Source organism: Triticum dicoccoides, unplaced genomic scaffold (assembly GCF_002162155.2).
Source record: "Triticum dicoccoides isolate Atlit2015 ecotype Zavitan unplaced genomic scaffold, WEW_v2.0 scaffold90374, whole genome shotgun sequence".
Classification (NCBI taxonomy): Eukaryota; Viridiplantae; Streptophyta; class Magnoliopsida; order Poales; family Poaceae; genus Triticum; species Triticum dicoccoides.
Window position 1 is genome coordinate 11,972 of NW_021309048.1, and position 12,765 is coordinate 24,736.

Genomic DNA, 12,765 nt, shown 5'->3' on the forward strand with positions numbered 1-12,765 from the left:
TCTCTTACGTTTCCAAATAAACGGAACAAAGTCCGGATCCGGAACATAGTCTGATGGTTCCCTTCTGAAAGTGATTGCATAACCTTTGAGTTTAACAACCACATCCGTGGAAATAAAAGGCCCAACATCATCTTTCTCCTTCGACAGAATCTGAGTATTTGTCATGGCCACTAAAATGCGTACCACCCCACGTCGTCGCAAACTGATGAGATCAACATCAACAGTTTTTCCCATTAGAGAGCCTACTGCCCACACGCCCCAAAAGTGACGAACAGTGTGCGGAACACCCTATACATGGAGCCAAAGTTGCTTGAGTTCCAATTTGTGCAGGATCTCCTGAGACTTCCATGCAGAAATAGTAATCTAAGCATTAACCGATGGCACATTCATTTGAATACCATCAACCCTGTCCAAATCCTCAAAAGAGGGGAAGCTAACAAGATATGCATTCTCCCCATGTGGTATAGCCTCCCACTTCCATTGTGTCTGTGTCGGACATCTCCTTGCAATCTGGCTCTCAACAACAGAAGCAGGTACCATAATACCGCTAACCTGGACAGAAGCAATGGGAGAGTGAGCCGGTGCCAAATGATCCTTCACAACACAATCAGGCAATTGAGCAAAATATGTCTCTTCAGCTCCTAACCCCGAAACAAAAGCATTGGGTTTAGGTAGTTTCAGAATATGGCACTGCAACGTTGGATGAGCAATCTTGTCGCAAATGTAACAGTAATGTTGAACCTTGCAATCTTTTGCAGCATGTGTATCTACTGCACACTTCCAACAACGAACCCCTTTCTTTGCTTTGCCCTTGTTTATGGAAGGACCCCCCTGCTCAGCCATGGTCGTGGATACATCACCGGGAGCAACTTGGCCGTGCCCATGCGGTGCTAGCGGCTGCTGTGGAACTTGCGTTATCTGTTGCTGCGTCCCGAATTGCTGATATGGCCCTTGTTGTGGTTGCAACTGTTGTGGCATAACAAACTGGTTCGGAAACTGCTGCTGAACATTCACCTGGTGCTGCTGCTGATAATGGTATCCCTGCTGCAAATTTCCTATGACCTGTGACTGTTGTGAGTGCGGCTTCTTCTTTGTCTTCCGTTTCTGAGTAATACCTTGTTGACCCACAGCGAAGGCCACCTGCTGCTGTGGAGCCGGAACCCCTCCCGACTGAAACTAAGGAAGGGGAGTTGCTCCGGCAATATACTGCCCGTACGGAGGTGCCGGTCCACCGCTGGCAGCAACCCCGCGGTTTGACAGGTCGTGTGCGCCCTGACCTTGTACCGAGAACTGGGGTCCTCCATACGTATACGAGGGTGCCGGGCCCCGTAGATGATGTTGTTGAAGAACCGGAGTGCCGGCGACGAACGCCGTGGTTGGAGGCCGAGCAGAACCAGCAGCGTCCCCCACGTACGTCAGAGCGTGAGCATGTGGACCACCCATGGACGAATTGTCCCGCTGTGGAGGGCCCGCCATCGGGCGCGGCAGGGCAGGCGGCGCCGCAACAGCCGCAAAGGAGCGGACGCTGCCGGCGGCAGAAGCTAGCGTCGATGGTCGAGCGGGAGGTGACGATGCGATCACAGTCGGTGGCGGCTCGTGGGAAGCAGACGAAACCGAGGTCGACGGTGGTAGCGTAGAGTTGTGAAGCGTAGACGATGAAGAGTTAGGGTAGCCCAGCCATAGGGCCTTCATACGTGGACGTAGGCAGGCCCATGAAAACTCATGTGACGTAGGCCCAGCATCCGAAGCAGCAACGATTTGAATCGCCGTTGATCGCGGATCGGAAAGTTCCATTGATCGCGGCGACGATCCCGGGGTTGAGGAACCACCACGGCCCCCTGCGGGCACATGCTTGGCCGCAGTCATGAACTGGCCCAACACAGGCGGTGGTGTTATTCGTCTCGGCGGCAGCGGCCCTCTCCATGCGCCCATACGTGGAGGACGGGACATCCTCAACCCGGTCGGTGGCGAAGGAGAACTCCGGCGTGGCGGCACGGACGTCCCAGATTCCACTGCTGGCGGATTCCCGGGTTGACCGTTCCTCCCCTCGTCCATGGCATCTACCTGCACCCTGCAAGACAACACCTCCGTACCTGCATGTTCCGAGGAGACCACCGGCGACGTACTTGATCTCTTCTCCCAGAAACGTGACGCCGGTGTAGGAAAACCAGCATCCGTCCAGAAATCCTGCATGATCTCGGCCTTGTTAGCGATACTGTAGAGATCCTAACTACCTGACCGGATGTGTACCTCCCTTTGTTGTATAGATAAGCATGGACGTGTGCGTATAGTTGAGATTGTAACAACCTGATGTAATCTTCTCTTGATCGGCAAGTTTGCCCGTATATATAAACTGCAGCCGGCATCGCTCCAGATGCACGGAACAAATCCATTGTCATCTACTCTTTCATGGTAACAGAGCCTCCTTCTCTGAAACCTTGAGACGTCCAACACCATGACTTCCCCTTCCACCAACTCATCCACCACTGGTGCGCTCCTTGGGCAGACGTCCGGCGCCATCACTTCCACCTTCGCCGGCGCCATGGCATCGCCCTCTGTATCCGTCCCCAACTTCGCCCAGCTGGTCACCGTCAAGCTCGCCGGCGCCATGTACCTGCTATGGAGGGCCCAGATCGTTCCGATCTTGCGAGGCCATCATCTGTTTGGCTTCGTCGACGGGTCTTCGGTTGCTCCCCCCAGGCGTGTGCCGGCATCATCTGAAGCCAACGCCGAGCTGGTTGATAACCCAGCCCATGGCGTCTGGGCTGCACAGGAGGCGCTCGTTCTCTCGGGCCTCCTGTCGACACTCGCTCCTGAAGTGCTAGCGAGGGTGGCGCTGCACACCTCACCGGCCACCGTCTGGGCGACGCTGGAGCGGATGTTTACCTCGCACTCCAAGGCGAGGATCACGCAGCTGCGTAAGCAGTTGGCCACCATCCAGAAGAAGGACCTGACGGTGACGGAGTATTTTGGCCGCGTCAAGACTCTCTCCGACATGCTCGCCTCCGCCGGCCGCCCCGTCGGAGACGACGACCTCGTCACGTATCTGCTCACAGGGCTGGACAATTCCTATGATCCGCTCGTTACGTCGGTCACCACTCAGGCGGGGGATGTCACCGTCGACGACCTCTTCGCACACATGCTCGACTTCGAGCTCCGCCAGGAAGGCAGTGGAGGCGGCTACAACATCTCTGCCAACAGCGCTAGCCATGGCGGTGGTGGAAACCGCGGTCAGTACCGCGGCAACGGCAGCAACGGGGGCGGCGGCAATGGCAACGGCAACGGTGGCAGCCGTGGCTACAACAACCAAGGCAAGAAGCAGCAGCAGTCACGCAGCTCCAACAACGGCAGCAACTCCCGCAGCAGCGGCGGTGGCGGCGGCGGCTACCCCGGCCCGGGCGGTGGCGGCTTCAACAACTCTGGCCCGCCCAAGGTGCGGTGCCAAATCTGCAGCAAGGTGGGGCACGAGGCGCTAAACTGCTACAACCGCTTCAATCAGAACTACCATATGGAAGAACCTCGCGCCGCCCACATCTCCACGTCGCAGAACGTCGACCCCGTGTGGTACTTGGACACCGGAGCCACGGAGCACATCACGGCGGACCTCGACAAGTTGAACATCCGCGAGCCCTACACCGGCAAGGATCAGGTGCACACAGCTAGCGGATCAGGTATGACCATTGCTCACATCGGTCAATCCCTCATTCATACTCCCCACCGTAATCTTCGGTTGAAAAATGTCTTGCACGTCCCAGATGCTAGCCAAAATCTTCTTTTTGGTCATAGACTCGCTTGTGACAACAATATTTTTCTTGAAATTCACCCTTACTATTTTGTTATCAAGGATCGGGCTACGAGGAAGGTTCTTCATCAAGGACCCAGTGAGAGGGGGTTGTACCCTGTTCCCAGCAATAAAGCCATCCAGAAGCATGCCTTCCTCGCTTCCGTTCCCAGCCGAGAGAGGTGGCATCGCCGGCTTGGGCATCCGGCGTCTTTAGTCGTTGATCAAGTTCTTAGAAGTCATCATCTTCCGTCTACAAGAAAGTCCAATAAAAGCACCATATGTGATGCGTGCCAACAGGGCAAGAGCCATCAGCTCCCTTACCCTAAGTCTAGCCGTGTGTCATCTTCTCCGCTTGAACAAATTTTCTCCGATGTATGGGGACCTGCGTGTCTTTCATCCGGAGGGTTCAAGTTTTATGTCAGTTTTATCGATGATTTCAGCAAATTTACTTGGCTTTATTGTTTGAAACATAAATCCGATGTGGAGCGTGTCTTTCTTCAGTTCCAAGCACATGTTGAACGCCTCTTTAATAAGAAAATTATTCGTGTCCAATCGGATTGGGGCGGCGAATACGAGAAATTGAATTCGTTTTTCACCAAGATTGGCATCTCTCACACCGTTTCATGCCCCCACGCACACCAACAGAACGGCTCGGCTGAACGTAAGCATCGTCATGTCGTCGATGTTGGCCTCACCCTTCTGGCCCAAGCTTCCATGCCACTCCGTTTTTGGGATGTTGCCTTCCAAACAGCATGTTTTTTGATCAATCGACTTCCTAGTAAAACTATTCAGTTTGCTACTCCTCTCACCAAGTTGTTTGGGGTCTCTCCTGATTATTCGTTCCTCAAAATGTTTGGATGTGCATGCTGGCCATGTCTCCGTCCCTACAACAATCACAAATTACAGTTCCGATCTAAGCGGTGTGTTTTCTTGGGGTACAGTAGCATGCATAAAGGCTACAAGTGCTTGCATATTTCCTCTGGACGTGTCTATGTTTCGCGAGACGTTGTCTTTGACGAACAACTTTTTCCATTCTCTGAAATTCAGCCGTCCAGCGATGCTCCTCCACTCCTTGACATCCTAGGGTCTCCATCCCTCCCATCTTCTTCTGATTTTTACGGTTCCAGGAGTGTGGAGACAGGGGGGCAGCCATTGTGTCAAGGTCGTATTATACCAATTCCGCAAACTGTTGAGCAGACTGATCCGGCGTTCGCGCCGCTCTTTTCTTCAGTTTCTGGTGTGCAGGAAAACACAGCTCCAATGGCGCATGATGATGATGAGCATGAGGACGTGCATGAGGCGGCAAGCACTCTGACACCGCCTCCCATGCAGGCCAATCCGCTGCAACCGGGCGGAGCACCATGCACCGGAGCACCATGCAGCGAATCGGCTGCTACCACCTCGCCCACACCAACGCGCGACTCCGCGCAAGCTTGGCTATCTCCTGCACTACCTGGCAGTTCTGCAATGGAGGCGGCCTCGCCAGAACATATGGCACCGTCCACTGGGCCGCATCGCCGGGTCACCAGGCGTACTGAGCCGCCACGCAGATCCAGCAGCGGCGGTGGCGGCGGTGACGGCGGCGGCGACGACGGCGGCGGTGGCGGCAGCGACAGACCGCGGCAAGCTCCTCGACTTGCTGAAGCAAACCCAGAACCAATGGCTGCTGGAGAACAGGGACATAATCTTCGACGTCTCGTCTGTGTTCCATCTCGGTACATCGAAGGGAAAGTACGGTATAACCCGTATCGGAGACATCAGGCATCACTAGCCACAACTGAGCCGGTTGATCATACTAAAGCCTTTGATGATCCGAACTGGCACAAAGCTATGGATGAAGGGTATCAAGCATTGATCAAAAATCAAACGTGGCACTTAGTACCCCCACAGCCTGGACGTAATCTCATTGATTGCAAGTGGGTGTTTAAGTTGAAGAGGAAGGCTGATGGGTCAATAGAGAGGTACAAAGCTCGCTTGGTCGCCAAGGGATTTAAGCAGAGATACGGCATCGACTACGAGGATACGTTCAGTCCGGTGGTAAAATCTGCAACTGTTCGTCTCATCTTGTCACTTGCCATCTCGAAAGGGTGGAGTCTCAATCAGTTGGACGTCCAGAATGCGTTTCTTCATGGCATTCTTGAGGAGGATGTGTATATGCGACAACCACCTGGGTATGTCAATCCGCAGCTTCCGCGACATGTTTGTAAACTTGATAAATCCCTATATGGCTTAAAGCAGTCTCCGAGGGCATGGTATTCAAGGCTCAGCACCAAACTTCAGGAATTGGAGTTTGTACCATCCAAAGCAGACACCTCTCTCTTCATCTACAACAAAGGGGGAGTACACATCTACATGCTAATTTATGTGGATGATATAATCATAGCAAGCTCATCTCCACGGGCTGTTCCAGAACTTGTGAGAAATCTGCAACAGGAGTTTGCTATCAAGGATCTTGGAGATCTTCATTACTTCCTCGGTGTTGAAGTTAAGAGGAAGAGAGATGGAGCCGTGCTGCTGCAGACCAAGTACGCCAATGATCTGTTGGCTCGAGTAGGCATGACTGATTGCAAGCCAGTTACGACGCCAATGTCAAATACAGAGAAGCTATCAAGGGGAGAAGGAACCGAGTTATCAGCAGCTGATGCGACAAGGTATAGAAGTGTTGTAGGTGCGCTCCAGTACCTAACTCTTACACGCCCAGATATTGCTTTCGCTGTCAACAAGGTGTGCCAATTTCTTCAGACACCAACTGATCAACACTGGTCAGCGGTAAAACGCATCTTGAGATATGTGAAGAACACGTCTGGGGTCGGCCTACATATTCGACATTCAGCCTCCACACACATCAGCGCATTTTCTGACGCAGACTGGGCAGGTTCAGTTGATGACAGGCGGTCCACAAGTGGCTTCCTGGTGTTTCTCGGTTCCAACCTTGTTACATGGAGTTCGAGGAAGCAACAGACTGTTTCACGGTCGAGCACCGAAGCTGAGTACAAGGCGTTGGCAAATGCGACAGCGGAGATCATTTGGTTGCAATCGTTGTTGGGGGAGCTTGGCGTATATCAATCGCGAGCCCCAACGTTATGGTGCGACAATCTTGGTGCTACATACCTAGCTGCCAATCCCGTCTTCCATGCTCGCACAAAACATATTGAGGTGGACTTCCACTTCGTTCGCGAGAGAGTGGCACGCAAGACCCTGGAGATACGGTTCATCTCAACACAGGATCAGCTAGCGGATGGCCTGACGAAACCAGTTGGGGTTCAGCAGCTTCGCACGCTATGTCACAATCTCAACCTATCGGGTTGTGCTTGACGGGGGGTGTTAGCGATATTGTAGAGATCCTAACTACCTGACCGGATGTGTACCTCCCTTTGTTGTATAGATAAGCATGGACGTGTGCGTATAGTTGAGATTGTAACAACCTGATGTAATCTTCTCTTGATCGGCAAGTTTGCCCGTATATATAAACTGCAGCCGGCATCGCTCCAGATGCACGGAACAAATCCATTGTCATCTACTCTTTCAGGCCTCCGTCTTCTTTCTCCGACGAATCACCGGAGTCCACTCTTTATTTGTTGCACCGTCGTCAAGCACATCCAACGCCATCCTGATCCCGATGGCCGGCGTGTTATCCTCCTCATCGGACGAACTGGACGCCGATCCGAGGCATGAGAAGCGAGATCCGCTCGAGCACCCCGGTTTGGAGGACGACGCCGGTGAGGAATCGGAAGGCCGGAACGCGAGCGTCAGGCGCCGCTCGCGCATACTCTGCACGACCTGTAATGCTTTGTCCACTATCCGTCCTCACTAAAATAAAGTTCTGTAGTTTGGACGAGAGAGTTATGTCGTCCAGCGAACTTCTGTCACTGTCATGAAATTTTTGCTTCTGTAGTTTGGACGAGAGAGTTACTAGTATACATGGCCAGAACACATCAATCCCATCACGCTGAATGGTCGACTAAAGTTGCTAATCTGGAAGACCACCGCGCAAACACATCGATTCCTTCGTGATCGATCCCGCCGGCTGCTGACAAAGCGACCTCGGATACGTCTCGCTGGGCTGACCTTGCGCCGGACCTGCTCCATGCCTTGCTGGCCACCTGCACGATGCCGACGATCTCATCCTCCTCTATGCCATCTGCAGCTCATGGCGTGACTGACGGTTCCGAACGGCGTCATCCGCCTCCCTTCACCTGGCAGCGCAGGAAAGAGCAGAGCCCCCGCGGCATGACGTACGACGATGGTGCAAATCTTCTCCATGGCATCTCTTGTGTAGGGTCGGTCAGGGACGCGACCAAGTTCAGGGCCGCCCTTGGGTGCCCTGGCAACATCGAGTAGACGTTCATGGAGAGGACCTTCGGTGCAGATCCGGCGGCAGATCAGACGCGCGCGTATGGAAAGGAAACAAGGAAGGATTTCTTTCTGGTTTGTTGCGTATCAGCCGGCCCGGTAGCTCGTTTTTGTCCGCACTCGATCGCGAACCTCCGAACAGCAAAGCATCTCATCATCAATCAAATCAAATCAAAAAGAGAAAGAGAAAGAGAAAGAAAAAGGACGTCCGACCCAAACCAAACCAAACACCCGATTGGAATCTGACGAACACCAAACGAACCAATGGATGCGCGAGCTTCTCGTCCGCCCTCTTCAACCGCGACTGCACCAACGCCACCTATACTATACTGTACCCATCTATATATGTGAATCAATGACAAAACTGGCCTCTTCAGACCAGAATTGGACTGGGTTGGGTTCATGTGTGACCTACTCCTCCTCCAAGAGGTGCTAGGGCTGCTGGTCCGGCGACGCCTGGGTCGGCTCACGCTGGAAAGGAGGCTCTACCTAGCTATTAGTAGGAGAGATCAATAAACTGAAACCCCTTTGTCTATGCTCCTCCGATCCTGCAACAACAAAATTAAGGAGAAGAAGCAGACCACCCATGCACACGGGCATGCCCAAACTCATCGCATGGAACGAAAGCATGGCCTCTCGCCCATGCCCCAAGTCCAAGTCGCACACGCACCGCGCACGCGAATGAAAAATTACTTGTTGTATATATAGATAGAAGAGAGATGGTGGCATATATTGTCGGAGCAGGGCGGCGACGGCCCGACGCGCGGACGCCGGCTAGCCCTGACGGGCCGCCTCGGCGCGCGTGCCCGTAGGGTCGGAGGAGAGGCATGCCGGTCATGTCGGTGTTGGAGTAGAGACGCGCGACGGGGCTCGACAGCGGCGACGGGCGACGCAAACCGATCAAGCTTAGATTGGAAAACCAAAAAGAAACCTAGATCAAGAGCTCGGGAAAAAGACTCTTTAGGACAGCTGGCCAACACGACCGGCGGACGGACCCTAGGTACGGGCAACACGACCCCCGGCGGCGGTCATGGAGGTAAGCCTGATATCATATTAAAAGGGAGAGAGAGGGATTGTTGCGGAATATGATGGATGTATTATTGAGCCTCGATGGCAAGTATATAGTGAGTACGAGACTTGAAGGACAAGACGCCATGTCTGAAGATAAAATAGGAGACAAATTACAAATTCTAGTCTAGACTACCTAATATATGTATATTTCTCACACAGACGACCGACACCAGTTCGGCTGGCCGACTTATATGCTTCCCTAGAATTAAGCACGTCTTGTGCTCGGTTCCATCACGTATTGTGTCCTATCCGAGTAGTAGACAAATTAATCGCCGTCTAGTTTTATATTTGCCCTGCTTTGCCCCTGTAATAAATCCAGTGAGGTCAATCAGTCAACGCAATAAACATAACGAGGCACACTAGTATATCAATGGATTAAATCAAGCGTGTCGCCATGGTGTCTACGTACGTATCCCAGTCCCAGGCTCCCAGCCATCTCTTGCTTCATCGTGCACGTCGGAAGGTAGTCCACCTCATCGTCCACTTCGCGCAGTTAATCTCTCACAACGAGGCCCAACATCCACCTCCATCTCCGACGGACCTGCCATCATGCACGGGACGTCGTCGTCAATGGGCCTTCCGCCGGAACTGCTTCGTGAGATCTCTTGCCGCCTGCACGAATCCGCCGACTTCGTCCGCTTCCACGCGGTCTGCAAGCCATGGCGCAGCTCACACGAGCCGACAGCGACTGATTATCAGTTCCTGCCATGGCTCCGCGCGCCAAGCAAGCCTGGTGATGAGTCTCTCAAGCTTAGATCCGTCTTCTTCGGCCGAAGCTACCGCGTGCCGCCGCCAATATCTGCCACCATGATGAACGGGGTGACAAGCGCCGACAGCACCAACATCCGCTATTTCACGGTTTCTCCCCTGAGCCCGACTCTTCACGAACCTGTCGCCGGAGGGGTCGTCGCCTACCCGCCTCTCTCCCCACACATCGACCGGTTGGGGAAGAACCCTAGTGGCATCATCCACAATGACGGTACCCTACTTCTATACAGCAAATACAGCAAATGCAGCAGTAGCGACCTCTACACGACCGAGTTCAGGGCGTCGCTCCTGCATCCCGGCAACGATGAGTGGACGTTTGTCCAGAGGACTTTGGAAACGCCCTGCCATGGCGAGTTCTATGCCATGTATCATGCCGGCAAGATCACTGTGACAATGTACAACAACCTCTGGCTCGTGGTGATGACACCATCCACAGCAGCAACGAACAAGGATGATGTGCTGGTCCCCACGCCACTCTGGACACCGCGCAAGTGTGACGGCTATTTCTGCGAGTACACCTATGTGCTCGAGTCTCGCGGCGAGCTTCTCTGGGCATCGGTGCACATCAAGATGGATTGCCCGTACCAGGACGGCGATGGAAAGGGTGTCTGCCGCCTGGTTCGCGCACTGTGGATGTCCATGCATGTGCTTGAGGAGGTTACCGAGGGGTCGAAGAAGCTACAGTGGGCGAGGAAGGATGGCAAGACCTTGAACGATCGCTTGTTTTTCCTGGGGTGGCCCAACAGTTTCAGCATGGACGCGTCGCGGCTTGGCGTGAGCAGCGGGTTCGCCTACTTCTTGTACTGCGATGACCAGGGCCACCGCCAGCCCCATGAGTGGTGTGGTGTGTTTAAGTACAACCTCATCGACAACATGACAGAGTTCATCGAGTGGTTACCCCAAGGATGGGACGAGGAAAAGTGCACGTGGCTCATACCCCAGCCCACCATTGCTCCAATTCATCAGGTTCTAGTTACTACTCCAAGAAGTAATAACATGATTCACATCAAAACACTTTGCCCTTGATTTAGGGTGTTGGTGGGTGACTTTGTCAATCTCAAGATTTGCTGGCTTAATCTTTTGTAAATGCTCATAGGTGTAGGATGTGTGTGTATGTTTATAAGGGTGAGTTTTGTAATATGAGCATCTGTGTTTGTAATATGTTTATAAAAAGGGTGTGGCTTGATCTTAGTCCAAGTCTCAGTTAAGTGAGAAAACTCACTCGGACATGGGCGACGGGGCGGCGATCCTTCCGCTCCTACCGCCCCCACCTGATCCGCCGCCGGCGGGGCGAACGGCGCCGCCGCGGCCTGCTCGGGAGGAGTCGCCGCTGTCGGGGCGGTCACCAGAGGCCGGCGGATCGCCGGCTCCGCAGACTGCGGCGAAGATCGGGGGGTTTCTTCATCCGGCCAAATGGAAAATTTTCTTCCAACATGCCCGGGCTGTCGGGCGTAGATCCGAGGGAGTTCTCTACACGTACTACCCATCGAGGTGGACGGTGGTGCGTGGTCTGGATGGTGACATTCTCGGAGGGGATTACCTCAAAGCTGATGAGAAGATTAACGAAGGTACGCGGTTGCTCATTGATATTTTTGATATTACCGTTCATTCGCGTGTGCAGGAGGAACCGGAGATACTTTATCACATTGACTTGATCAATCTCACGGAGGATCCAAAGCCCTCGAAGCCGCGGTTCGGGGGGCGCTTTTGGGTATTGGCTGATGAGGATGATGAGGTGACGCTCGTGGACGAGCCCGAAGCGAAGGAGGAGTGCCCGGCGAAGCCTGCGACACAAGGGATGTCGGGCGATAGGGGGGGCGACTCGGCGGGCGACTCCGCGGGTCGCCGCGCGGCGAGCGCCGGGTCTCGGCCCTTGGGGGCAGTGGCTCGACCGAGGGCTGGTGGCCGGTTTTGGGTGCTTGCCGGATCTGAAGACGAGGAGGCGGACGAGGACGGGGAGGATCCGGCGTCATCTCCGCCAACGCCAACTCCATCTGATCTTTTTTGTGAGTTTTTCAATTCACGCTATGATGAGTATGAGGTGGCCTCAACGGTGGACAGGATTTTGCCGGTGGACGATCCGGCGCGGATTGGGCTGCACGCGGGCGAGAAGAAGGAGATGGTGAGGCGCGTCGTGCACCGGCGAACGGCGGCGACGGCTGTCAGGCCTTGGAAGGGACCCCTTCCAAAGGTTAGTCTTCCAAATCTCACCCTTTTTGATTTGATTCGGCCGGATTCGTGGACTCAAGTTAAGAGGAAGAAGAGATCGGTCCGTTCTGTTGCCGATTCCCGACGGCCGACGGCGGCTATGGCGCCGTCGCCGGCGGAGCGGCCGGTTGGGATCGCTCGCATGCGGGAGGCGCGTTTGAACGCGCTCCTGGGCTGCGATCTCGGATGGCCAGGGGGTGGGCCGGTTCTGAGTGAACCGGGCCCGGGCGATGTTGGGCTTGTGTTAACCGGGTATGAGGCCCAGTGTAACCAGCCACGTTCGATGATCCCATCTACACCCCCATGCACGATCGACGTTCCTCCTGGGAGGTTTCGCTTCGAGCGTTCTAGGGTTTCTGGTGGTCTGCGCCGGCCAAGCTTTGCTGATCAGGGTGCGGGGCGTGTTAGGCGCATCCCCTCCCTTCGCATCATGGCCGGTCGAGGGGTGCCCCCTGGCATGAATGGCGCCTCGGGTGGAGTGGGTCGTGGAGGGCTAGTGCTGCCGGCAGGAGGTGGCCGCGGCGGCGGTGTTGTGCCACCAGGAACGGGGCGCAGTGGCGCTGGAGGGCCGCTCGGGGCTG

At 54.5% G+C, this 12,765-nt stretch overlaps 1 protein-coding gene across 1 annotated transcript; it reads left to right on the forward strand.

The window, feature by feature from the left end:
* Positions 1-9,757: 9,757 nt before the first annotated feature.
* Positions 9,758-11,002, forward strand: LOC119348371. Its single transcript, XM_037616535.1, has one exon. It carries the CDS (start codon positions 9,758-9,760, stop codon positions 11,000-11,002), a length of 1,245 nt encoding a protein of 414 aa, XP_037472432.1.
* The last annotated feature ends 1,763 nt before the right edge of the window (positions 11,003-12,765 follow it).

Bases quoted from the DNA above. Each gene is read 5' to 3' on its own strand.
- LOC119348371 (XM_037616535.1), top strand. From the start codon at position 9,758: ATGCACGGGACGTCGTCGTCAATGGGCCTTCCGCCGGAACTGCTTCGT.